At 41.5% G+C, this 27,863-nt stretch overlaps 1 protein-coding gene across 7 annotated transcripts in view; it reads left to right on the top strand.

Moving 5' to 3' along the window:
* Positions 1-27,863, top strand: part of ltbp1 (latent transforming growth factor beta binding protein 1) — a 92,899-nt gene that overhangs the window by 21,943 nt on the left and 43,093 nt on the right. For 3 of the 7 annotated variants that reach the window (XM_086121994.1, XM_086121991.1, XM_086121998.1), the window contains 8 exons: positions 927-1,072; positions 6,893-7,060; positions 15,298-15,504; positions 15,697-15,998; positions 17,158-17,260; positions 18,478-18,537; positions 21,092-21,214; positions 26,598-26,765. In XM_086121994.1, the coding sequence (XP_085978120.1) occupies positions 927-1,072; positions 6,893-7,060; positions 15,298-15,504; positions 15,697-15,998; positions 17,158-17,260; positions 18,478-18,537; positions 21,092-21,214; positions 26,598-26,765 (1,277 nt within the window). The remainder of the gene's footprint in view (positions 1-926; positions 1,073-6,892; positions 7,061-15,297; positions 15,505-15,696; positions 15,999-17,157; positions 17,261-18,477; positions 18,538-21,091; positions 21,215-26,597; positions 26,766-27,863) is intronic. The other 4 variants (XM_086121996.1, XM_086121993.1, XM_086121997.1 and 1 more) reach the window with 2 other exon arrangements.

The raw sequence follows: 27,863 nt of genomic DNA, 5'->3' as shown, positions 1-27,863 counted from the left end.
TCTGGTTCAGCCAACTTCAAGCACCTTAACCTTGCCTTGGATGATAGGTCACTTATGTGAACCAAATTGCACATTGCATTGTCAAACTATGGATCTTGAACGTGAAGGCGAATGTCAAAGTTCAGTTTCATTTTTTTTTTTACCTCAAATATGAGGCATAAAAGCAAGCCTCTCAGCGTTGACACCATCAAGGATGACCCTTAATTTCAAAACATCAGTTGCTTCCATTTGTACCTTTGGCGAAACCTGAAACCCCCCCAAAACAAAACAAAAAAGGCTCCCCAATTGCTGACTGTCTTGTTCACAAACTGCCCTGACTATGTTTGTGGTTGTCTTAGATGCTTTGCTTTTCATCTGAGTTGGGATGATGAGTTCATGCACAATTTAGTTGATTTCGTCATACTTATTTTTACATGACCTTTCATCAATATAAATGTAAATAAAAACAAAACATAATTGTTAGAATTACCCCATCTCCAGTCACCAGGGGTTATTGCATACAGTCTTTGTCATGTAAACGCAAAGAAAACGCATGAGTGGAACGAATTGAAATGTAAAATGCTCCAAAATTGTATTGCACTCCAAACAGCCGAGTTATTACTTCAACATTTTTTTGTGTATGTAGTTTTTTATTGTATATGTATTATTTTATTTTACAGGTTGAATTTCTGTCATTTCATTTAATTTCAAAATGAATTTGATGAAAACGATGTCGAATTTTAGGTTACGCTGCTTCTTTTTCTGGTTTTTACTTGATGCACTCTTAAAATTAAGAGGTTTCGTTTGGCTGTGGAAATAAAATACATTTGCATCTCTTAGTACTCGTGACCCATTGACGCACTTGGTTCCTTATTATTTCAACATCAGACATGTTGACCAGTGGAGGTATCTTGTGTTTGATTTGTTTTTTCTCTCTTTCCCTCCAGAATCCGGTCTATGCCCATGCACCCTGGCCAGCCGTATTTCATAAAGCCGAAATATTACCATACACACACCACCCACACGCAGACACACATGAAACCTCAACTTGAAAGGCCCATCCCGCTGTCAGTGGCACACAACCCTATACACGGTGAGTCCTAATTCTGATTACCGGTAGCCTTCTTTTCTAAGGAGATTCGCGACTCATTTTTCTGTCTTTTTTTTGGGGGGGGATTATTATTCTTTTAAAAAATCCTTCTAAAAAAATCCTAAAAAATTCCAACACAGAGCCCTCGATCAGGCAACAGTATAATTGCTGTTTTTGACTTGATTTGCACTGCATGGTTCAGCTGACGATTCCAATGTTTTTGCTCTGGCACTATTCGGATATGCTTAATGGCAGCGTGAAGAGGGGAAAAACCCACATGGAATTGCATATCACAGAATAGAATCGGGCCTCTTTCTAATGTGGATGAAAATTGGATTTTATCAGATCGTTATGTGCCAATATGACCGCAAGGAATGTATGCAAACTTGCGGATGCCCACATATGACAAGCAACCGCAAATTAAACAACTGCTGTAAATCTAAAATATAGAAAACAAAAACTATTAAATATCATCCGTTATCTGAAAACATGGTAGTCAGAATTAAGTCAGGGCTGGGGTAAAAAAAAGTATGACTTAAGCATCCTTTTAAAAATAGCAGCACTCCTCTGCATCGAGGCTGTAGACCTGGAACCTTGCCTCATCATGGGTCTTAGTTTTGATCCCTAGCTTAGTGTTTTATTTCTGGGCATCGCTTAAAGGACTGTACCGGAGAAGGGTCCCCAAGTTCTAAGATCATCTAAATAAAAGGGTGATGGCCTCCTTTGGGTCACAAGAGCCTTGCATGACCTCTGTGCAAGGATGAAACGCAGTTTTGTGAAGCGAATCCAAAGAGTAAAGGGCCAGGCACCTGAGGGATGCCCGAAAATCTGGACCTAGTTCAATTGGTCATTTATGAAAAGTATGTGTTGTTGCAGAAAGGACACAAGTTAGGTAGATGAGGAAGAAAATAGTGACAGACACAGCAATATTGTCCCCACGGATATATCATGTCTTATGATGGGTCCGGCAACGCTGAGGCGTCGCCGCATTGTGTCAAGCTCATAAGAGTGAAGCCTTGCGTTGGTGCGCCTATCGTTTTCAGAAAAGGCCACGTGACCGATATAGCCACTGTGTCAAATTGGGTCCCTGCTAAAAGAATCACACATCTTTTGAAGTGGGTCAAAGGATGGCACACACCAAAGACCGGACACCCCATAACCAGAAGGTGTATGCGGTCAAGTGCCATGAGGAATGCACTGACGTATACATTGAGGAAATCAAACAACCACTACGCAGTTGTGCACAGCACAATACACGGGCTCAGCTCTTCAGTTCAAGACTCAGCTGTCTACGTGCACCTCAAAGAGGAACGGCAGTCTTTGGAAGACCAAAATGCGGTTATCGTGGACAGAGAGAACAGGTGGTTTGAAAGAGGAGGGAGAGAGGCCATCTGCATTAAAACAGAGGAGGAGGCTGACAACACCACCTGTCTCTCGCCTTTCGTCTTAACAATTCAGCCTTTTGCAAAGAAAAAATAAACACAGCCTCGATTGGCCTTGAGGTGGCTGCAGTCCTTTTTTGCCAACCGAATGCAATCGTAATGCATTTCACTCGAAAATAATAAAAGTGATCCAAAAATTGCTCATGAAATGTGGTCTAATCCAAGTCACCATAGACAATTTTCTTCAACTAATACCCCACAAACAATGTTTCTATCCATATTTTTACACAACACAAAAATGACAAAAATGTACATATTCCTTTGAAATATGACAGGCGATAGATGGTTTGAAGGAAGAGCGAAGCCATCCTCGGCACGCGAAGATGGAATGGCCATCTCTCAAACAGAGTTGGCTTATGCCACCACCTATCCCCCACATACAATGCCGCCCTTTCTTCCATCTTAAAGGACCTCAAGGATTTTTTTTCCTCCCCACCCCACCCCCTTAAAAAAAAACAAAAAAAACAACTGAAACATTCCCCAGTGGCGGCAGCTCCACTACCTTTTTACAACTGAATGGTATATTAATGAGGGAGTTTCCACCCAACGACTTGTTGACACAGGCCTCCCTGCAAAGTATTTCAGCCACTGTTGTGTTTCCCTCCTGTGGCAAAGTTTTTAATGTAGGAACATCCAATTTGCTCTGATTAATTTTGACTTGTGGCGTTAGATTTTTTTCCCCCCCTGATTGGGGTGCAGGAGGGGCTCAACCATCCAGGATTGAATTTGGATTAATTTGAAAAGCATTTGGGCTGTGGTCATCTGGAGAAATAGGAAGTGGAGCGCTGACAATCATCATCAACTGAAAACTGAACTGACCTCAGGGGCGGCATATGCATGTCTTAAAAAAGTGTTGGACCTACTTGATTTCCGGATGAGTCTTCACTCTGGGTGACATCAAATATTGTGTTAGGGAGGTAGCATTTTAAACAAAATTAAAAATCATTGGTCATATTTTGCAGCCTCTTTAAAATACAATACTGTGGCGTACCATAACAAAGTTTGCACTTTTGGAAACAAAGAGAGTTTTCCCATATCCATATGAGTTACAGTATTTGTCTAAACCTTTATCAAGCCTGTCTTGGTACTCTATCTAATTCATTGAAATGTTTTAATGCAAATCAGTGCATGTCAGAAAATCATTTAACTAATTGAAATCAATATTTGCGAAGGTTTTGCTGACAGATTGGGCACTGGTATGTAATACTCAACTGTCTCAACTCTGTAGGTTTGCAGGTCTTCATTATACAGTAACACAAAGTGGCCTGAAAATGTCAATATGGTGTGAGTATGGAAAATTGCATTTAGGTCAATCATTAAATGAGGAGAATAATTGCCGATGGAGTCCATTGTGAGTTATATGACCGTTAACTGTATTTCAATCCATGGGTGGTAAGTGTCAGCACAAGCCAAATATACATAAACTTTTTATTTATTTGTAATTTCTTACCATTTACTCGCTGCCCGCCGTTGACACTTTTGGGCATCTGTGCATGTGAGATTTCCATGTGTTCCCTGACTGCAAACACAGTCATGTTGCACATGCGTCTCTTGAAAATGTACACAGAACTCGACAGAGATCCTCTCGGCATTGAATTGGAATTGGGCACGTGGGCCTCATGTGTCAAGGCAGCCATTGAGAAGTAGGAATAATAAGGGTTGCAGTCTCCAAACTACTTTAAGCAGAAATCATGACTGACTGGAACCCTTTCAAATGTAAAAATAGACACAACAAAACTCTTTTCCCAAGTCTGGATCAAACTAATAACCTCCGTAAACTTATGATGACATGTTGACATTATTGGACAATGCCCTATTACGCTGACAATAAGCTACGCTGTTTTACTAACCCAAAGCCAAGCAGCGGTGCATTGCAGTCATCAACTCGCAGGGATTGGTGTTTGTGATCACTTGACATTAACATTTTAAAACAATTTGCTGTAATTCGTTGGTTCATCAGTTAAGAGAGATACACACGTGGAAGTGACAATGCTCACTTCCAATCACCTACTTTGCTCCTAAGGCTCTGTGATACTTGACCCATATAACCTGTGTTATGATTTTAAAAACATAAAGCACAACTTGTACACACTTGTACTTTTTCCGTCATTTCTTGTGTTTGCGCTCGTCCAACAAAGTCAAATATTTCACCAGAACCCATTTCACGGCGGTTACACATATGCCCAATGCGGACTCTGATCCTTAAAAAATATATATAAATAAAAGAAGAGTTTAAAGTTTGGAATAATCCATGCATTTCTTCCAGCAACACACTTCGTCAAAGGAGCAAATGTGTTTGCTTCTAAATCAGGAAGCCCACAGCTTTTCTGTTCAACTTGTCACATATGACAGACGGTCTAACAGGAACATTTTTATATATTTTTTGTGCCACATCTGCTAAAACTATTTATGTCTCACCCTTCAGCTCAATGAAACTTCTGTTACGTCTTTTGACAAGGTACTTGTGGCTTTGGCTGAAATGTTCTCTTCTGATTCATTATAAAAAATGCTCAAATCAACGGAGACAATGATATACCGTATTTCGAAAACATTTTATCAAGTCCCTGCTTACAAAACGTTTGGGGGTATTCATCTTTTGAGTGAAATCAACCTAAATTGCACCACAACCAGGGATTTGACTTTCTGTAAACTTTGCATGTTCAATGGTTTGATGTTGAAGTTGTATTTTACTTTTTTTCTTTTCATAACTTGCTTTTATCAAAAACATCGCTAAACTGCAAAATCCACAACAGGTTATCTATGACTTGACTAATTCATTTCCAGCTTCAATTAGAACTGGCATTTAAACAGTCCTCTTCATCATGCCGTTTATATTTTGACCTCTTTACAACAAGACTTCACCAAACAATTGACAAACAGTACCTCGTCATTGCGAGGCTTCAAACAGGACGATGTCAAAGGGGAAGTGGCCACTGAGCTTCGAGTAGCACACTGTCATCAGCATAGCTGTGGTCTTCCTTAAGAAATCTATTGGTCGATTTGAATGATTGCCTGATTTGAATTTCAGCTCCTTGTTAGAGAAGAGCAAATTGTACTCATTGGACATGTGCATTCAAAAGTTCCTAAAAAGTCAAATTAAGTTCCAATTCAAAGGTTGTGCATTTTAGAGTCGAACTTGAATTGGCACCCACAATTGAGCATCCCAAATCTTTTGTAAGTGGAGTTTTTCTTTAATCTCTTTTGCTATAAAGCACATCAATAGCACCAGTGAGCAATCACACAGGACGCACCAATAGCAAGAAATTCAATTAAAATGAACCTTTATTGTAGTGGTGGTGGTGGGGGGAGGGGTGTTAAGGGTAGCAAAGCTAAAAGCAGCAGTGTTTCCAAAAGTGAATGGCACGAAGGATAAGTGTAGGCTCAAGTGGTACGTGGAGGAAAACGCGAAGCCAGGCTGAGCAGGGAGGCACTGAAAAATGGAAACAATCACAATCAAATGGTGAAGCACAAATGATAATGAAAGGAAAGAGACAAAGAGGAGGTCCCCGGAAGTGGACTCGCCAAAATAAATGAGCAAGTGATAAATGCACAGAAGGAATGAGGTCTCTGACAACACATGACAAGAAAAACAAAAACTGCTTCGATACTTGTATAGGTGAGGCATTACCATTGAGCCACATCATAACAACTGCTGCCCATCCTACTCGTGATGTACTTTCAGACTGGAAGCCAGGAACTGGAAACAAATCAGGTTCTCAGGAAACAAAAAACAGACTATAATGTTGTTTTGTAGCGTATCACCCAAAACGTGCTGACACACTGCACTGCCCAACACAGGGGTCGGGTGTAGAATGACAGTGTCCTGACATAAGCTTGCCAAGCGACTGAACAGGAAGTGGTCTTGTGATTACTTGAGCTATGTAGAGCGAGTGTATCAAGGAATTATTCCAAGACTAATTGAGTACAGAAAAGTAGTGAGAATTTGGGAAAGTTGTTTAATTTGTCTGTTGGAACATCAGTCAGTCATTCGTTGTGAATTTTTAATGGAGAGATTTTGAGTAAGCGATCCATTGACAGCAATTGATCAGACTTTTTGTTCAATGTACATATCGATGATTGAAATATACATCAAAGCTATAGTTCAAGCTAAATATTGGGCGCACACGAGGCAAGTGGGATTAAGAGATGGTAAATATAATATCGTGATGTATTGATGATAAAATCGTAAAACCCAAACTACAGTAGAATAAAAAAGGGGTTGACAACTCATGTAATTAGTTCAGTGAAAACGAACAGCATTACATTCTTACCTCTCAAATGATACTTTTTAAAAAATTCGACCTGAACTTTAACATCAACGCTTGGAATTAATGAGGTTAAACAAAATCGCTCTCTTTCTTTTTGGTTTGCACTTTGGCAGTGGGCAACCACACGGGAAGGATCAAGGTGGTCTTCACTCCCACTATCTGCAAATTTACCTGTGTGGGAGGTCGATGTCACAACAACTGTCAGCAGGGAAATACAACAACCATCATTAGTGAAAATGGCCGCGCCACTGATATCCTGACATCACCCAACTTCAGGATAGGTAAGTCATTGTCATTTTTGTGTGTCACCTCATTGTTTTGAATAGAGTGGAAAGAAAATTGAATTCAGTCTAATATCTTGTCAGCCATTGAGCGTCTTCCCAAGACAAAATTGTGGCTTGCCCACGTATGCAGTTGGCCTTTTTGTTTGGTTGATGATTTATTTTCAACGATGTTGTCCTTTTTGGGCATCTCCCATGAAGTTGAGTTTTGCTCACACAATGATGGATGGTGACATTGATGTGCCTTGACCTTGGAGTTCAGCTTTAATTGGTGGTTGTTCTGGGCTCTCTCTTTACCGTTTGTATTATCCGTCTCTTCAATTTGTCATAAATTTTCCTTATGGGACCACATCCAGGGAGTATTTTTAATCTTTTCTCGGTGTTATGTTTCGATCTGGTTACGTTTGGTTTTGATTCCTCATGTGCCCTTTTTTCGCCACCTGTTCTCGTTATCAGTGTTCCTTGTGTGTAACCAATTAGCTCCCCTCAACCCTTGTGTGTTGTCCAGTTGTTTCTCGTTGTCTCGTCACTTAGCTTGTATTTAGTTCCCTGAGTTTCTGCCAGTCTTTGTTGGGTCACTGTGAGCTGTGAGTATGTGAGCATACATGTGCTCCTGTCACGTTTTGTGTCCTGCTGTAATTTGGTTTGATACTTGTGATTTCCAGGCATTTTTGAGTACTTCGACTTCGTGTTTTTTCCATTGTACTCCTGTGTGTATTTTTTGTTAAATACATTTTGGTCAATCCAGCCTGCTCCTCCCTGCCTCCCTGCTTTTTGGGGTCCTACAACTACCATCTCGCAAAACGTGACAGAATGACCCAACGTACTGGACCCCGCAGGACTAGAGGCCTGGTCCCACTCCCTCCCTTTTCTGTTTCCGGCAAGGCCAGGGTTGCCGTCGCCCTCCGTCCTGATTCCCAACGAGGCAAGGGTTGCCGTCGCCCGTCCCTGTTCCTGGCGAGGCAAAGGTTGCCGTCACCCTCTGTCCCTATTCCCGGCGAGGCAAGGGTTGCTGTCGCCCGTCCCTGTTCCTGGCGAGGCAAAGGTTGCTGTCGCCCTCCGTCCCTATTCCCGGCGAGGCAAGGGTTGCTATCGCTCCGTCCCTATTCCCGGCGAGGCAAGGGTTGCCGTCGCTCGTCCCTGTTCCTGGCGAGGCAAAGGTTGCCATCGTCCTCCGTCCCTGTTCCCGGCGAGGCAAGGGTTGCCGTCGCCCTCCGTCCCTATTCCCGGCGAGGCAAGGGTTGCCGTCGCCCGTCCCTGTTCCTGGCGAGGCAAAGGTTGCCGTCGCCCTCTGTCCCTATTCCCGGCGAGGCAAGGGTTGCTGTCGCCCGTCCCTGTTCCTGGCGAGGCAAAGGTTGCTGTCGCCCTCTGTTCCCGTCCCCAGTGACGCAAGTGTTGCGTCCCGCCCTCCCGCCCTGTTTCCACCGAGTCCGGCCACTGGGTGACTTTGGGACGTCTGGGATCCGTCCCTTGAGGGGGGGTACTGTTATGTTTCGATCTGGTTACGTTTGGTTTTGATTCCTCATGTGCCCTTTTTTCGCCACCTGTTCTCGTTATCAGTGTTCCTTGTGTGTAACCAATTAGCTCCCTCAACCCTTTGTGTGTTGTCCAGGTGTTTCTCGTTGTCTCGTCACTTAGCTTGTATTTAGTTCCCTGAGTTTCTGCCAGTCTTTGTTGGGTCACTGTGAGCTGTGAGTATGTGAGCATACATGTGCTCCTGTCATGTTTTGTTTCCTGCTGTAATTTGGTTTGATACTTGTGATTTCCAGGCATTTTTGAGTACTTCGACTTCGTGTTTTTTCCATTGTACTCCTGTGTGTATTTTTTGTTAAATACATTTTGGTCAATCCACCCTGCTCCTCCCTGCTTTTTGGGGTCCTACAACTACCATCTCGCAAAACGTGACACTCGGGCTACCATCGGTTTTGTCCAGGCCTGTTTCATGGGTTTGATTTTGAAAATAATGCTGTTGAAACACAATTCAAAAGCATTATCTGATTTTCATTGGTTAATTTTACATATATTTTTTAATCCATCCATCCATTTTCCGATCTGCTTTATCCTCACAAGGGTCGCAAGGAGTGCTGGAGCTCATCCCAGCTGTCTTTGGGCAGTAGGTGAGGGACACCGTGAACCGGTTGCTAGAAAAATCACAGGGCACACATAGACAAACAACCATCTGCACTTGCAGTCTCCTAGGGATAATTTAAAGTGTTCCATTAACCTGCCATGCATGTTTTTGGAATGTGGGAGGAAACTGGAGTACCCGGAGAAAACCCACGCAGGCACGGGGAGAACATGCAAACTCCACAAAGGGAGACCGGAGCGAGATTCGAACCCACGACCTCTGAACTCTTTCCATTGGAAAATGGATGAATGGATGAAATACATTTCCAAATATTTTGCTTTCATGGCTCTCTAATTCAAAAAGGTTCCCGACCCCTGCACTAATCCATTGCAAGCTCCCCTCCAAATTCAGACAAACGTTTTCTAAAGCATAAAAATGCATCAAAATATCACGTATCAAGTACAACTTTATTGTCAAATGTGCTGTATGTGCACAGATGAAATTTCTTCCCTCTCACAACATAGAACAAGAGGAGCCGCTGCGGGTGCCCGCACCGCCATCAAAAGAAAAGTTAACATAAAATGACAAAATAATACAAGACAACACATTATACACAGACAATCGTGCAATCTTAACCACTTTCCTGCATACACTTTGTTGTCTGAAGCAGTTATAGATGAAAGAGGAGCGAATCAAAGTGTCCATTTCACCAGTAGATCAAAGACGTCATGCTGCAATGTGCACACGTCTGCTACAAGCTAAGCTTGAAAGCAACAAGAAGCTGTAGCATCCATTAACGAAAAAGAGGTTGGCTCTCCTGTCCCATGTAAATCCGCTGCAATTCCAAGCCGCGACTCCCAGTTCCACATCCGCATCGGCGCTCTGCGCTGACGCCCCTTTCTTCTCGTCGTCGGCTCCATCCATGCATCCATCCAGCCGCAGACTGTCCATCAGCACCGACCTTTCCATTGAACAAAGCGGGGCTGTGAAAATGCTGCCTACTTCAGGCGCAAGACACAAGCGCCCCGGAACTGTCCAGCAGCGACAGTCAAATGGCGGCGACATTTCTCCCGATCAAAATCAGTGCCGGTTCACACGTGCCGCCGAGAAGGCGCAACCACCAAGCACAGATTCTTCTTCCTTGACAAATGTCGTGGCCAAAAATGCTGAAAACAGTCCATGTTTTATATATCAATCTAACATGTAACAAATACATGTTACAATTAGATTATTGCACAATAAATGACAGTTGTGCGTATTGTAAAATAAACAAAGAAAGAAAGACTAAAAATTATGGTCCTTCCTTCCTGGGCAATCGGCCCCCGTCAGGGACTTGCCCCCCCTCCCGGGTCCCACACCCGGTACGACTCTCGCTGGTGCCCCGTGAGGTTCACACTCAGTGCGGGCCCCGGAAGGGCCCTCGTCTGATTTTTGTTTAAGGAGGGTTGTGGGGCGGCTACTCCCACTTCCCTCCGTTCCAGCGGGGTGAGCCCTGGGCGCCTCACCTTCCGGTGAGGCCCCACCTCCTCCCCCGCCGGCTGGTGGGCATTTAGCCGCAACTGGGGCCCAAGAGCCCCGGCGTTCCCCCCTCGCGCCACTTGGAGGCATCCCACCACGCGAGGTAAAAAAAAAAAAAAAAAAAGGTCATTTAACTTTTAACTGCATCCTCATCATTTTTTTTGCCCTCTTTAGTTAATGTTCTCTCTCACTAGTGGTTTTTGCCTGGCGTTTTGTAAAGAACTGATCTTTTGTCGCCTTTGAACAATCCTTCGAAAATGTCTCCAAGGCAAACATCAGCATAGTGAGCTGTCAGGATTTCCGGAAAAGTTACTTCTGCATAGTCTATAAGGAAAATCATGTTCCAGTCACAATTCCAGAAGTCATGATAAAAAGCTTGATCACAGAAATGTTTAAAATCACCTATAATAACCATTTGTGGTCGTGTTTTGGGAAGTTTTGATTGTCTGACTGGAGCTTTATCCAAGTGATCGCTCACATCATTTGCAAATTGCCAACATCTGAATACTTAAATGGAACATTTGTTCAAACTAAATGAAGTAAGGGGGATTTCTTCGGTGATTTAGTAATTGGACACGTTGGGCCACTGTTTAATTGTGGAAGCTCAAAAGAATCACAAACTGATTTAAAACGGCCAGAGACAGAAGACAGCCAGTCCAAGATAAAATCATCCACAAGAATAATCTCTTTAAAATTCAGCCTTGACAGCTGTTCACTTAAAAAGGAGAAGATGTCAGTGGTTGGTTCGAGACGAATGCCATTTATGAATTTCTTGATTGAAGGCAAGCAATTCAAACGCTTTACTTAGAGACGGTGATGATAGCACAGTGACATGAAATTTGTTTTTGGACCAGGATTAGGCTCAACATTTTCAGATAAAAGAAGCAGTAAGACAATGATACATTTTGTTTTCACAGAAATAAGAACTGGCATGAAATTATTGTTATCATTGGCCCTTGTTCTTCTTTAGGAATGGCCGCAGAGTAGAAACCAGTTCTAGGGTCCATATATGGTGACAAAAGAGGGTAAAATATGCACATTTGCATTTATGGCAGTAATGTGGATTGTGGTGTTGCTCAGGGGAGAATATAAATAATAGAATAATCAAAATCCCATTCTGTTCTACTGGAAGCGCAGGAGGTCGACTTTGGTTTCCACATGTTTAATGCACCTCACAAGGTCATAGTACAGCCGGAAACATAAGGATGAGCAAGAATAGAAACATGTTTATCGTTAAAAGTAAAAAGAGGAGAGGTGAAAAAGTCAATATTGATCGGCAGTAAAAAGAGGAGGGGGTGTGGGGTGGGGGAGTTAATATTGATCCAACGCAGCGCTGTGAGAATTTCGACGTGATGATAATGATTGGATGATAACATTGATGATTACGTCACAGGAAGACACACGTTGCAAATGACCAGCAAGGGCTATGGGTAAAACTTTTCAATCAGACCAACCACAGTCTAAATCAACAAACTATAAAAACAACTGCCAAAAGATATAAGATCAACCCCTTGACTCGATGGATTTTGAGCCCATCAGAATCAAACACTGTGTTGGCCGCTGGGGTGCTCCGTCTAACTCATAGGATGCGATCCAGTTCACTGTTCGGCTTTATGTGGATTGGTGAGATGTCATACTGTGTGAGTGGTCTTTGAATTCACCTCGAGCCAAGCGCGTCAGTACATACTTTTCTTCTCCACGCAGCTATCAATCGTTGAATGCAATTACTTTATTTTTTTTTCTTTTTGGCCACGACACACTACATTTTTATCCGTGACATGTCTGTCGGGTCAAAATCAGGCTACATTTATGGAGTCCAACCTCGGCATTAATCACTGTCGTTATCAGTTTGACAGTTCTTTTTGGACATCCTTTGCTACTACCCTGGGATTTAAATTCTGAACAAAACTTGATACTCCCGCACAACTAGACTCTTAATTGCTGCGGGTGGGCTGAATTAATAGGTCAGGTGAGAAGCTGCCTTGCTGATGCAGACTCTTGTGCAAGGAACACAGTCGAGTCACAGGAAAGCCTTTAAATATGATCTTTTCAACAAGCAGGTTGGGGGGTTGGGGTGTTCAAAGTACACAGACAAAATAAATCCTGGAACTCAAACCCCACAGAGGCTAAAACCATGATTTCGACCATGACTTCCTAGTACTTCTATTCAAGGGTGACTGGCTCCACCTCAACCGTGACCATAATAAGGAAAAACCATAAAGAGGATGGCTGGGCGGATGGATTTCAGTTATTGGTTGAGTAACAAGTATCAAAACGAATGATTGACGTGCTCTCATACTACGGGCCAACTGACATCCCCGACTTTGAAAACTAAAAAGGAGATGACTTCAGCTGGTGGTGTGGTGAACTTGGAATGCTTAAAACAACTTCTCAGCCTGTACGAGAGCATTTTGTGGTTTGAGAGTTTGAAAAGTCTTTTTCTAACTCTACTTCAACAATGCCAGATGACACATTTCTGACAAGCTGAATATTCAACTGATTAAAAGTAAGGCACCAGACTCCGAACCGGGCTTGAAACAATACACTGACTGTAGTTATGCATGTTTATTTAAAGCTAGACTTTCAAATGCAATTACAGTATCACGCAAATAGAGTTGCTCTAGAACAGCAAACCGGTAGCCTCGTGCTGAACGAAGTCTTGTGTTCATTAAAGCTGCATGAACAAAATTCAAAACTTATACTGGATCCAGATATCTACATGTAGATTCCTCACGCTCATACTTAAACCCCCAAGTTGGCAATGGAAAGCAGTTAGATCATTGACCAAGTCCATTATTGATATGATCCTCCTAAACTTTTGCAAATGTTATGGCTTGCATATTTGGCTGCCTCAAGGAATAGTGTGGATTGAGAAGGCTTCAGTCACATGCACTTGTCCAGACTTGCTTCATTCCTTCTGCCTTCTTCTCTTGCTTCCCTTTCTTCCATGTGTGTGGAAAAGGGTCCACATCTGAACCACTGGACTGGGGAGATGAAAGCTTATTTGGTCAAGGCCTATTACAAAGAGTCCAAGGACAATAAATAAACTCCCTTCTTGTTTATCATACTGACATGTTGAGAAAGGTCAAAAGGGAAGAGTGGTGATTTATGATCTGTACAGCGAACACACAACGGATCCGATTAGGCAATTAAGATTCTGTAAATATCAGGACGATGAGCTAATGTTGGCGATAGATGTTTCAGAGAAAAAGTGGAAGATGAAGTAACACAAAACAAATGAGGTGAATGGTAGACTGTAAATATATTTAGCTGATTGTCCTCTAATGGTTATGACAGTTTTTACTGGGGGGAAAAAATAAATAAACTTGGAAGAATGAAACCACTTCACAAATCTAAATTTGGTGACAGTAGAAAATAATTCACTACATGATGAACAATTTGTGAGTATAATTTCCATTGATTATGATTCAGCCGATTGGTATGTGTATCCCATTTGGCCAGCTGTAGACCCTGGGAACTGGATTTAAGCGCTGTTTTCTCAGCTTCCCTGGCATTTTTTTCCCTCCCTGGTGAGCGTATCGGCTCACCAAAAGCTGAGAGCCAAAAGCCCAAATGCTCTTTCATTCCTTATTAAACATGTATATTGCTGCCAATGCCACACGATGGGTGAGAGGTTATCACTTCGGCCCCATGGCTTGAATTTGTCACTTTTAGCTTTTCTGCACTTTGCATGTTCTCCCAGTGCTTGTGTGCATCATCCCACAGTTCAGAAATTGTTCACAGTGAACCCCTGTTTATCGCAAGGGATACGTTTCGGACCCGCCCACGATAGGTATAAATACTACTTAGTTGTATTACAACACAATAGACTTACACAATACACTTATATACTGTAACTTTCAATCTCGCTCGTACGGTTCTCTAAATAAGAGGAAAATCATGCTGGCTTCAAGAGGTTTATTTCAGCGGTCCCCACCGAGCGGTTTAATGTCAGACATTATTTTCAGGGACCGGCCTTTAAGGTGTGGCGGATAAATACAACAAAATAATATGAAATGACCTGCATGAAAACTGTGGTATTTTCGTAACATAATAATAAACACGAATCATGACATGAGGAACGTCCTATCTGATCGCAACACTTTCTGGTCGCTATGGTAACGTTTAAACGTGCCTTCAAAATAACATACACCCCAAAGTGCATGAAAAATACGACTTATCGTCGCTGCATATTATGCAGAGTGGGCTTGGTACGTGGGAATCTCCCATTGTATTTTAAGTAGGACTCCTGACACTGTCTATAAAATGTAGCCTTCTTAGTCTTGAAAGTCGTCGGCTCCTCCTCTGTCTCCTGGCTGGGCCTTTTCCCCTTCCCAAAAACGTTTGTTTTTTACTAATTTTGCTAGCTTCTGCTTTTGCTAGCTTTCATTTTTGCGGTAACCTATCATGTGACCGAGAAGCGCGTCTTGACCTGTGTCAAGAGTAACATACTGTCGACGGATGTTACAGAGAATCCGGTATTTATCCAAAATAAAACATCTTTCAGATTCCGAAATGAATAAAACGGAAGTAATGTAAGTTCCTTATTCTTTCTGTTCAGCCCGGTACCAAATGACCCACGGACCGGTACCGCCATTCCAAAACCAAACATGTTTATGGTTGCGCTAATCGTGTTTGTTTGTCTCCTCAGTGGTGTGCCATCTGCCTTGTATTAATGGCGGCAAGTGCAGTGCCAGGGACAAATGTCAATGCCCTCCAAACTTCACTGGAAAGTTCTGCCAGATTCCAGTTCAAAACGGACACCATCAGCCCCAGCAGACATCAGGCAGCTACAGTCAAACTCAAGTCCATTCCACACACACATTGCCCCTGACCTACAGCAATGGGCAAAGTACTGGTGAGTGGAGTCGAAAGTGAATGCTAATCCTTGCTTTGTCTCCATTTTCATGTGATCAGCCCATCAGAAGTATCAAGCCTCTCTCTCTCTCTCTCTCTCTCTCTCTCTCTATCTCTCTCTCTCTCTCTCTCTCTCGCACACACACACACAATTGTATCATATTAATTCTGGTCTGTAATTTTCTATGACCAGTATTCAGCCCCAACATTGTAAACATCCACATCCAACATCCTCCCGAGGCATCTGTTGAGGTCCACCAGGTATCTCAGCTGGACGACCAACACAGTAATGGACAAAGTCAAAGAGGTTCCCAGTCAGGATCCTCTTCATCCTCCAGCTACAGTTTTCATCACACTGAAAGGCGTCAGCAGGTCCAGCATCATGGCTACAACATTGTCTATCCGACCCAGCATGGGGACCAGATTACTCAGTCCCAACCTGTCTCCTCAAAGAACATGTTGGGCCGCTGCTTCCAAGAAACTGTTAGTAGCCAGGTAAGCTCTCATTAAATCAAATGTGCAATATGACTCAAATTAGATTTTGTCGTAATCCCCAAAAAGGACATTTTTAGGCCCAGTTTTTCTGATGTAAATTATTACCTTAGCTTTTCAAAAGAGCCAGTTTATATCATCTATTTATTTGAGGTACTTAAAGGAGAATTTGAGTCAAACATTTTCTTTACAATAAGGTTCTATGTAGCCCCACTTGTCGAAAGACGGTAGTCTGACAAATATTGTGTTTGTGGAATATGAATTAAGCAGAAAATGTACCCGGCTGCCATTTTGCTACATGCTGTCGACTGAGAGTGACATCACAAGGGCTCATGTAACAACTGTCACCTGCTTTCGGGATTTGATTATTTGACGTTCACAAGCCGAGCCCTTAGGCACTGTAATGGCATTTTCAGTTGACACCGAGTGGCAACCCCCCCCCCCCGCCCCCCCCTCCCACAAAGATGTATAAAAACAGTTGGATTTTGATGCTTAATTCATATGAAATGAACACAAAACTAATCACAATACCATGTTTAGACTGGTGGGGGCGCATAGAACATCCATCCATCCTTCCATCCATTTTCCGATCGGCTTTATCCTCACAAGTGTGGCGGGGAGTGCTGGAGCCTATCCCAGCTGTCTTACGGCAGTAGGCGGGGACACCCTGAACCGGTTGCCAGCCAATCGCAGGGCACACACAGACGAACAATCATCCGCGCTCACACTCACACCTACACACACCTACCTCACACCACACTCACATTTTCTCTACAATTTAAAGATAGTTCCCCGCACTCTTACTGAAATGAGCGAGTGAGCCTGCCGTCATCCCGCTTCACACTCTGCTGGGCTAATGGCCAGTGGATGGATAGATTTTGCTCGTGTCACGGCTACAGTCAGAGCTTGGGAAGGCTCACTTGCATGATTCAAACTGTGAAGCACACACAGACACCCAATCCAGAGAACCCACTATTACATGATGTACAAACAACAAGAAAACATTTTTCAAAATACATCCCCTTGAAGAGAATGAAAAAGTAGCTCACGTCCTGCTAATGCATTTGTCCTCACCTTATTAATGGCATGGCTAATATTGACTATTGATCTGTATGTACAGTATTTATTTAATGGTATGAACTGCCAACTTGGTATGTTTCAGTGTGGGAAAGCTCTCCCGGGTCTCACTAAACAGGAGCAGTGCTGCGGGACCATTGGGACATCATGGGGTTTCCACAAATGCCAGAAATGTCCAAAGAAACCATGTAAGTGTATTATACTGTATGTTGTCTTTACAAAGAGTATAACAAGACATAAAAAAAAAAAAATCATCCAGTCTATAATGTATAATGTGTCCCATTCAGGTCCTTCAATCAAACTAGTAGAACCCCTAGATCATCGTTAAAAGCATAACTTTAATCACACTCCTAATAGTATATTATATTGTCAAAACTAATATCAAAACTCAGTTCCTTAATAATCATTCATAATAATGCCCTGAAATGTACTTTGTGCATCTTATTATATGTATTGATTTAAAAAAAAGAGAGACGTGTTTGAAAGTCTTATGAAAAATGGTTTGACTTCTGTATGAAGCAGGGGTCTTCAATCGTGTTCCTCGAGACCTGCCTGTCTGCTATTTCTCCCTGCTGCAACACACTTAATTCAAATGATCAGGAATTGTTATCCAGCTTCCGCAGACCTTGATGGTTATCGGTTTGAAGACCCTTTGCCTGAAGTGTGTTGAAAATAATGACCCATGGCAGTGTGTAGGTCCCAGGGTGACCCGGATCAAAGCAATTCTGTTCTTCTACTATCCCAAATGTCAAAACCACACCTCAATTAATTCATGCTGTACAAGTATTTGAAAGAAATATTTTTTGGAAACAAATTTGCAATTTGTTTAGCAGTGTGATATTTTTATGGGTTCTTTGGGAATTGCAATTTCTTCAAGGAATGCATAATATCGCCTTCATGTTATAAAGGCATGACTGCAGTGACAACAACCCGGTACACTACGCCCTCATATCGGGTCGGGTCACCCATAAGCACGGCTTCTTCAATTTAGGAACAAATCAGACTGACTCATGGCTATTCATCCTACTTTCGGTATACAGTATATGTACCTGTACATGAAGCTGGTGTTTTTGGTTTGTGTGAGTGTGTGTGTGTGTGTGTGTGTGTGGGTGTGGGTGTGGGTGTGGGTGTGTGCGTGTGTGAGAGTGGTGCGATGGTTGACTGGTTAACATGTCTGCCTCATCACAGTGCAGGGGTCGTGGGTTCGAAGCCAGTCTAGATAGATAGGTAGATGGATAGATCGATCGATAGATAGATGTGCAGGTGTGTGTTGTTTAGCCAAATAATAAATTGACCCAACAATGGTGAGTGGAGATGATTTATGTATTTTATGTATGATTAATCACAATTTTGAATAAAATGACTCACGTTTCCCCAATTTTTATTCTCTCCCTTCACTCACCAGCTATTCCTCTGATAGACTGCCCACAGGGTTACAAGAAAATCAACAGCACTCATTGCCAAGGTAAGGGCTTGCAATATCATATCTGTGTTTATTCAGTGATATGATGAAATGATTGTCCTCGGATACATAACTATTGAATGGCTTTTTGGGGACAAAATGTATGAAGTGTAAAAAACAAAAAAAAACGGGAATTATATTTTCAACCATACTCAAGGCAAATAGTTTTTCTCCAAAGACTCAATAGAGGGTGCTACTGTCTCATTTGACTCATTGCCATTTTATCCATGCTTACAGTATGTGGCTTGTGCAGAGAGACTACCTCTGGATTCCTAGATCTATGTGCCGTTAGCCTTTGAACTTAGCATATTTTTTTAAATTGATCTAATAGTTTTGAAAATACATTTAGAGCTGTAATATATGAATGGGTGTTCGGAGAATAGGGTGTGAATATTAAGGGGAAATAGTATACAAAAATATAAAGTATAAATACGATAAAATAATAAGCCACACTGAATGAAGCAAAGACTACAGGATGTCTTTGTGGACATGTTTATTGATTATCTGGCACATACTAAAGGGGAAAACTCATGGTTTATAGTTTGGAAACGGTTGCTCGTGGGTTCTAAATACTATTCTAATACTATGCTATACCAATAAATACAATGAAAATTTTGATAAATTGGCAACACTGGAACTGCACTCGCTTTAGCCACTCTAGGCTTGAGTGCACATGCTGTAGACTGCGCTTCAAATGCAGTGAATCCTGATTTTCCTACGAGGGTAAGGCTCGCTGCATGTACTGTATTTGCCAATTTAGCAAACCAGTCTCAGCCAAGCTTGGGCATTCCGGTGCAACATGGGGAGTTCACTTGGAAATGCGCCTGGCAGAATGATGGCAGAAAGTGCATCGATATTTGCTCTTACTCAGACCATGTCTACCGCTGCAAGGTTTGCAGCTGGTCTAAAACAATTTTGTTGAATGTGATCAGGGCACAGGCAGGCAGATACTGAGCTCCGTGGAAAAACGTACTGATAGTCACCAGTAGTTAATACCAGCTCATTATTTTCCCCCTCTCACATTGTCTGCTGCCACACCACGTCTAGAGCAGTGACAATGCTCTACTCATGCACGGATTACTGCCATTAGACATCATCCTCTTCCACACAGAAATGTGTGTGTCCTGACTGTGGGAATGATTCGGGTGGGAATGATTCGGAACGCTCTGCCGGAGGAGTGCAATTACTGTGAGAGTTCATAGAGCACAAGCAGTTCTGAAATATAAGAAGGACCAAGACCATTGACACATTTAAACTATAAAAAGAACCATAAAATTGATCCTGAAACAAGCAGGGAGCTAATGCATTGATTCTAAAACTAGTGTAATATTGGTCATCCTCCTGGTCTTCGTCAGTACATGCTCTGCAAAATTTTATTTATTTTGTCACAGATGTCGATTTGTTTCACTATTTGTTGCAGCGTCTACTCAACTTGGGGATCAAACCCGTACTGTCACTACAACCCCGATTTGTGATCGTAGAGTGGTGACCAGTGAGCTAAAATTTCAGCCCGCCGCTTCAGCTCAGTACCATATTTGAAGGGATAGACAGTGAGGTTGTGACCTAACTTTTTCTATCACAAAGTAAAAAAGAAAAGCTGTTATACGTGAGGCTGATCGTGTGCTCCCACACTGTAAAGTTAGAGAATAATAAAAATACGCACTCGAAACATGAATAACTCGTATCCAACAGACTGAGATTTCTCAAGGACATTCGGTGCATTAATAAAACCATTGGGCTGCATAAAAACAAGATTTTCTAAAAAGAATTCATCAATCAAGAATGGTAAACAGTCTTTAGGTGATTTCGGTTTTTAGGGTCAATCAGCAATCAGAAGGTTTGAAAAAAAAACAATACCAGATCACCGATTCGATCAGAAGCAATGTATACATTTCAACGTTTACATTTACTCAATAGTAAACCCCCACCAAAGCCAAAATGCATTCGGATAAAAAATTGAGTGATGAAAGCTGTTTTGAATTGAAGGGATGTTAAAATTAAATAAATGACACACATACTTAGCGAGTTTTTTTAAACATAAATAAAATGTATTTTGGGAATGTTTCCCACTCAAAAAGAAAACCTACAGGAATGCTCTTTGTGATTGGATGGTGAAGGGCACAGAAAGAGAACTTCCGCCTCCCAATGCAAAGTCTTTCCGCTTCAAAATGCTGAAAATAGATTAGCTTTCGAGCTTTCACATCCACCATGGCAGGTGAGATCGACACCGGTGAAACGAGGTTGTGTTTGCTGTAATGTCTTACTTCGCGGATCCGATCATGGCAATCAATTATGACATTGCGGTTAATTTGTGATAAAATGTTAACCACTTTTGATACACTCGATATGATCGATGTAAAGTCTAATTACAAGTTTGCTACCAGTCTTAAATTGCTCTTCTTCTTCTTGTGGGGCGGCATGGCTCAGAGATGCAATGGTCGTTTCCCTTCCCGTCTCCTACTATACTGAACCCCCAGTGGCTCCTGATGCTGCGTCATCAGTGGGTGAATGTGGAATGATTTTTTTTTTTGTGTTCTATTATCTTATTTATTGACAGATTTTGATGAGTGCCAGCTGCAGGGAGTGTGTCCGAATGGAAATTGTTTGAACACTGTGGGCAGCTATAGATGCACGTGTAAACCTGGCTACATCCCTGACCCCATGCTCACCACATGCATATGTAAGTGCTGCCGTTTCCTATTGCACTACAAACTACAGGTCAATGATATTCTGTATCAACCAATCAACAAATAAATAAGTAAATAAATACATACATACATAAAGCGATGACAAATAAAAACATTGGCTCTACGGTAATAAAAAAAATATTTTGCAGTGCAGTAAAATAAATGCATATTTGGTTTTACTCTACCAACTCTGAACATCATTGCTGTCCCATGATATCTTGACAATTTTTTTTGTTGTTATTGGGTTTTTTTGGGGGGACCAAAACAGCCTTTCAGACTTTAAAAAAAAAAACTTGTACCAATTGGTCAGCAACATTAAGCGACTGCAATTTTATGGCAAAACCATTTATTTCATTCAGTTTCAATTTGTTTACATTGACACAAATTATGATCATTACGATCCCTCAAGGGAAATTATTTTATGAGTGATGTTCAGTTTGGATTGGATTGGATTGGATAAAACTTTATTGTTTGATGACTCTTACAACAATTCAATCCCGGATTTGATCAATCATATGGTGGTTGCAACAGACATGGATGCAAGGTCCACTTAAGACATATCTACTTTTAATTAAACAAAAATGCTACTGTATGGTGCATTATATGGAATTTAATATTGAATATGAATGAAAGAGGGTCAATATGGGCCCTCTGTTCATGCCCAATGCAAGTCTCGCGCAAAGCGTAGTCTAACCGTGTGCATGGTTGGTCTTTCATTTGGTATATTGGTAGATGGGTGCAGGTAGAAAATGGCGTTGTCACCATTGTGCGAGTGAACACAGCAGACTTGTTTCCTGGCCAATGGAAACAGCTCCCTTCTTACAGTAGCGCTGCACACATCAACGTCGTTTAATTTTTTGATGCTTAGGGGGTTTTTTTTCTCAAAGCTGCCTTGTCTTCTGCTGGCTGTCTGCCTGTGTTTGACTTTTTTTTTGTTTGTTTTATTCACTAAAATAACTGAATGAAGACGATTCCTGTCGATGTAGTTATTGATAAAGTACATATAGAGTTTTTAGTAGCTATGTTTTATCCTACCTCAGTTGCAGAATGTGGTGTGTGTGTGTGTGTGTGTGTGTGTGTGTGTGTGTGTGTGTGTGTGTGTGTGTGTGTGTGTGTGCGCGCGTGTGTGCGTGTGCGTGCGCGTGTGTGCGCGTGTGCGTGCGTGCGTGCGTGCGTGGGAGAGAACCTACAGCATGTACTCGAAAAGCTGCATATTTAACAGTTTGGCAACATACAGTATGACCATTAAACTAATAGCATATATGCAGCTAAAGACAAGCAAACAACAATTGAAATCGATATATTTTACTGCAAAATGCTTTTTCAAGTTAGATGTTGAACTTTTGTAGGTTAAAATTCTTCATGTAAATGAGTCACTTTGTGGTGATGTGGCTGGCTGGCTCTGTTTGATTTGCAAAATGGAGTCAAACATCACTAGTGACAACACGATGTGTATGAATCTATTGCATGTTTTTTTTTTATCTCATCCCCCTCTCAAGCATGCGCTGCAAGGCAAACTGTACATGCCTTTGACTTCGTGGCTTTTATGGAACACCAAATCCGTTTTCAGTGGTCTACGGTGCGTAATCTGACCATACATGTGTAGCGATCATGGACCATTGCTTTTGTCACGCATGTTACGTACATTGTGCAGCATATCCCGGCTGCACTTGGGCACGAGGCAGTGTCACCAAAGCATTACAGCTGAAAGCAAACAACAAATCAAAGCTTGTAGGCTACTGAAATATCAGCATCCGAACACAATGTTTTAGGATGGAGCATTGCAGGAACATTTTTCTCCCCATCTGTTGCACAGGCACTTTCTACTATTGAGACATCATTGTTGTCTTGGTCTCTCAGTTACAACAATTTATGAGTTCAAAACATAGACAGCTGGGCACCTAATCATTTATTTGTTGAATAGAAGTCCCACAGAAACACATTGTCAGGAGAAGAATGGACTGAAGGTGCTACATTTATATTGCTTGACTTGGGCTAGCTGGTGCACGGCACTTTACGTCCATTTGCCTTTTGTTACGGTTTCTATAATCCGAGATAACATTGGCTCAATAATATTTTTAATTTGTCCAATGGAGCAAAGGGTTGGGCAACACCAACAGTCTGGCAACTTGGCAAAAAGCACTCATTCATTATTTTAATGGTGCGTGAAAACTATTGTGAGCAATGTGTTCTCCGTTTGTTCCAAACTCAGCTCCAAACATTTGAAATGGCCACTCAAATGTCCTTCATTGGACTCCCACTGATTTGCCTTGTCATATAATGGGTTTGTGTGATGATATTTTAACTGTTTCAAACAAACGGTTATTGAAAACGCTCAATGATTTCCTGTTTTCAGCTCTATTAGTGTACCTGTAAATCTATCCCCTTCACATTACTCTCATCCTACTGGTTTTAAATGCTTTAAAGAAATGTTAACATTGTATAATTTGTGTGTGTGTATATATATATATATATATACATATATATATATATATATATATATGCTTTAAAGAAATGTTAACATTGTATAATTTGTATATATATATATATAGGCGGCCCGGTAGTACAGTGGTTAGCACGTCGGCTTCACAGTGCAGAGGTACAGGGTTCAATTCCGGCTCCGGCCTCCCTGTGTGGAGTTTGCATGTTCTCCCCGGGCCTGTGTGGGTTTTCTCCGGGTGCTCCGGTTTCCTCCCACATTCCAAAAAACATGCATGACAGGCTGATTGGACGCTCTAAATTGTCCCTAGGTGTGAGTGTGGGCGTGAATGGTTGTTCGTCTCTGTGTGCCCTGCGATTGGCTGGCAACTGATTCAGGGTGTCCCCGCCTACTGCCCGAAGACGGCTGGGATAGGCTCCAGCACCCCCCGCGACCCTAGTGAGGATCAAGCGGTTCGGAAAATGGATGGATGGATGGATGGAGATATATATATATATATATATATATATATATTTTTTTTTTTTTGGTCATTCATCACATTGCTCACTTTTCTTACAAACGTTTATTACACAGCAAAAGGAAGAAACATCATTTTATCAAATCTGTATTGCTTATAATGCAATGCGCCCTATATTTGAAACCATTCTGAAAATAGGCCATTCATTGAAGGTGCGCCTGATAATGCAAAGTGCCCTATAATGCAGAAAATTATAGCTCTCTCTCTCTCTCTCTCTATATATATATATATATATAAATTTTTGTTTTTATATATAGACACACACGCACACACACGTCAGTCGTAGGTACACATTTTTTGGTTATTCTCTGCTAAATACTTGTTGAAACATACCATAAGCATGCTGCTCTAACATGGATTCTAAAAGGTCGACACATATTATTAGTTTTGCTCATGAAGTCACAAACATATTTCATCTTTCTTTGACAGTCACTTGATGTCATTTGGCAAACTTCTGACTGGCTGTCGTCTGGAAAGTATTCAGTCTCGCTTCCTGGATAACTGGATGATATCCCATAGTCCCATATTGTCAGATCAAACCGACAACATAAGATCTTGCGCAGGGTTGAATAGCCGTTCAAGTGGAGTCATTAATATTTTTGCATTTGAGTGTTCAATTCCATGATAACATTTGTAGTATACTGGAAGGAATTTCAGCAATTTCTCTTGCTGTACATCTTAGTTTGGGGATTAGGTCATTACAATTAGAATTACAGGCAACTGTTTATCAAACAACATAGAATTGATCCATGGATTTAGTCAAAGAAATCGTTTTTCTGTAACATATTTGATAGATGGGCTGAGTGACAGCTGTGATTAGCAAATACCATGAAGGAAAACAGTCAACACACACACACACACACACACATATATATATATATATATATACTGTATATATATATATATATATATATATATATATATATATATGTACAGGGTGTCCATAAAGTCTCTTGACCATTTCAAAAATTTATTAAAAATGCAATTGATTAGACATTTTATTCAGATTTGTTCTATTGTATTCAGTGTTTATTAAAGTTTTTTATCACGTTGCCCAAAAGTGAATGTGTGGTGTGGGATCATGTGCAATCAAATAATTGGTCCATTTTTCTTCAACGAGACATCTATTTCTGCAAATGTTTACCTTGACCTTTTAACTGAATATGTGGCACCACAACTGAATGACCTTCAACCAACCATCATTTTTCAACAAGATGGTGCACCACCACATTGGGGGCTGCATGTTCGTGGGTTCCTCAATCAAACATTTCCAGACCGGTGGATTGGAAGGGATGGGCCAATTCCTTGGTCGCCACGTTCACCAGATATCACTCTCCTGGACTTCTTTCTATGGGGCTATGTTAAAGATATAGTGTATCGAACAAAGATAAGGGACATTACTGACCCAACGCAAAGGATTACTAATGCCATTGCCACAATTGATGAGGCTATGCTACAGCGAACATGGCAAGAAATCGAGGACCGTCTTGATGTGCTTCGTGCAACTAACGGTGCCCATGTAGAAGTGTATTAAAAGAGGTAAAAAAAAAAACTTTAATAAACGCTGAATACAATAGAACAAATCTGAATAAAATATCCAATCAATTGCATTTTTAACACATTTTTGAAATGGTAAAGAGACTCTAGGACCTGTATTTATACACATTTTGTTGCTATAGCGAAGCCGTCAAAAGTGCAGAAAGGGGTGGTGGGGTGGCGTATAGTGTACGAGCCAAGGAAGAACTCATGTTGATGAGTATCTGGATAAAGGTACAATTAATTGATTTGTCTTGTTAACAGTTCAGACTTGGCGTTTTACAGTGTTTCACTTAACCGTGAGTGCTTTTCCCTTGTGGATGGACAAAGCCTCTATTTATCCATAATGTAACTTTCTAATACCGGGTCAAAAGCCTTTTTTGTTCCCCTTTGAGAAAAAAATATTGTCTCTGTTCCCGTTAGAACAATTCCAGCTGTCATTGGTATGTGCAGATGTTTAATTGCAGCGTTTAACTTGGAAAGCACAAACTAAACCCCTCTGCATGCCTTCATTTCAACCAGTGCTTGGCTGTAATGCATGTTAATGTTTAGTCATGTCTTTCCTACAATGTTCAGTCTGTGCTCCGTTGTGTTTGAACGTGTTTAGCCCTGAGTGTTGTCACCAGATGTGGGGGAATGACGAAGCACCGCGAAATACTTGCTCCTCTTGTTGCAGTTTGGTGTCTTTCGACAATGTTGATATCATGTTTGTTCCATAGCGTGTATTTGTTTCATGTGAGGCAAGGTTGCTTTGGTGAAGGGGACTTCTTCATTTCTTCACTTTGTCATTTCTTCCCCCCTTGTGTGTCCCCTGCACTCTGGCACACCACTTCCATCGCGTCTGCTCTGCTCCTCTTTGTCCTCCTCCTGCACACGTCCTCAGCCAACATGCCTGCCATCCAAGAGGAGAAGGGGGCTTGCTTCCGTTTGATGAGCTCAGGGAGGCAGTGTTTGCACCCAGTGTCTGCTCAGCTGAGCAAACAGCTCTGCTGCTGCAGTGTGGGCAAAGCCTGGGGACCACATTGTGACAAATGTCCCCCTCCAGGAACAGGTAAGGCCTCCAGTTTGGTTAGACCTTCGTCATGACCCCAAATTATCTTTTCTCACTTGTCTGAAAGTCATTTAGACCACCACCCAAGATATGGTTAATACCAAAAATGGACTTTTGGACTTATCCAAATTCTCTATTCGGGTTTCATGAGTACCTGCCCACTCATAAAGTGTGAAATGACGCATCGAGCCAATCTTTTGGGAGCTGCCTGCTTTCCCAAATGCGTTTGTAAGTAAAATGACACAGGTTGTGACGTGAGTGGTCCGCATTTACTTAATTTACATAAAACAAAATAGGCACCCGCTCGCTGTGCTGTTAGTTATTATGGATAGAAAATCTATGGTTGGCATTGGCCCCACAGTAAAGGTGAGCAATGACTGAACCGACACTTCAAAATGGGCTAATTTCAGTGAACGGAGGGTTTAAAGTGGACCGTAATTCCTGATCTTTGGGGTATTTTTCCAAAAATACCTCACAGTTTTCTTATTAAGACTCCATTAATTGGTGAATAGATGTTTGTTCGTGTTTATGCAATGGCTAATGCACCAGCATTTAGAAGCTCTGTTACTGTTTAAGAAAAATTAACTACTGTTATTCATAACTTTCAAATGTATTATCTTACTCAAAAAAAAATCACATATTTTTGGGATGATTGAGGGCTTCGGGATGAGAGTTATTGACTTGCATTCCCAACAGAGTTGTTGAATGTAATGGCACTTTGGACATTAAAGGGTGAGTTCAGTTTGAAATTCCACACTTCTTTCCAAGATTAGAAAAAAATGTTGTGAACTCACTGAAATTCCATAGAGTCCATATTAGTTATTTGAATTCTTCATTGAAGGATGAATTAACCGTCTTGAATTAACCTTTGTGCCCTTTGTGGGAGCTTAGTTCCTTTTACCGCGCAGGTACACTAACCCGAACCTGAAACTGAAATCAAGAAACACCTTCCAATAAATAATTGTCCCAAACATTCCCACACCTCCTTTCCGTGTCTAGTCTGAACATCAACTGTCTATTATAACCTTTTGGGAAGCTGCATGATTTTTTTTCACAACTTGGCTTAGTAGTTGCTTTTTTTGTGTACCAAATGCTTTT

This window comes from Hippocampus guttulatus, chromosome 10 (genome assembly GCF_054856545.1).
Source record: "Hippocampus guttulatus isolate MCC_2025c chromosome 10, RoL_Hgut_1.0, whole genome shotgun sequence".
NCBI classification, from domain to species: Eukaryota; Metazoa; Chordata; class Actinopteri; order Syngnathiformes; family Syngnathidae; genus Hippocampus; species Hippocampus guttulatus.
Note: the sequence above shows the minus strand (reverse complement) of the source record. Positions and strands in the feature narration are given on the sequence as shown.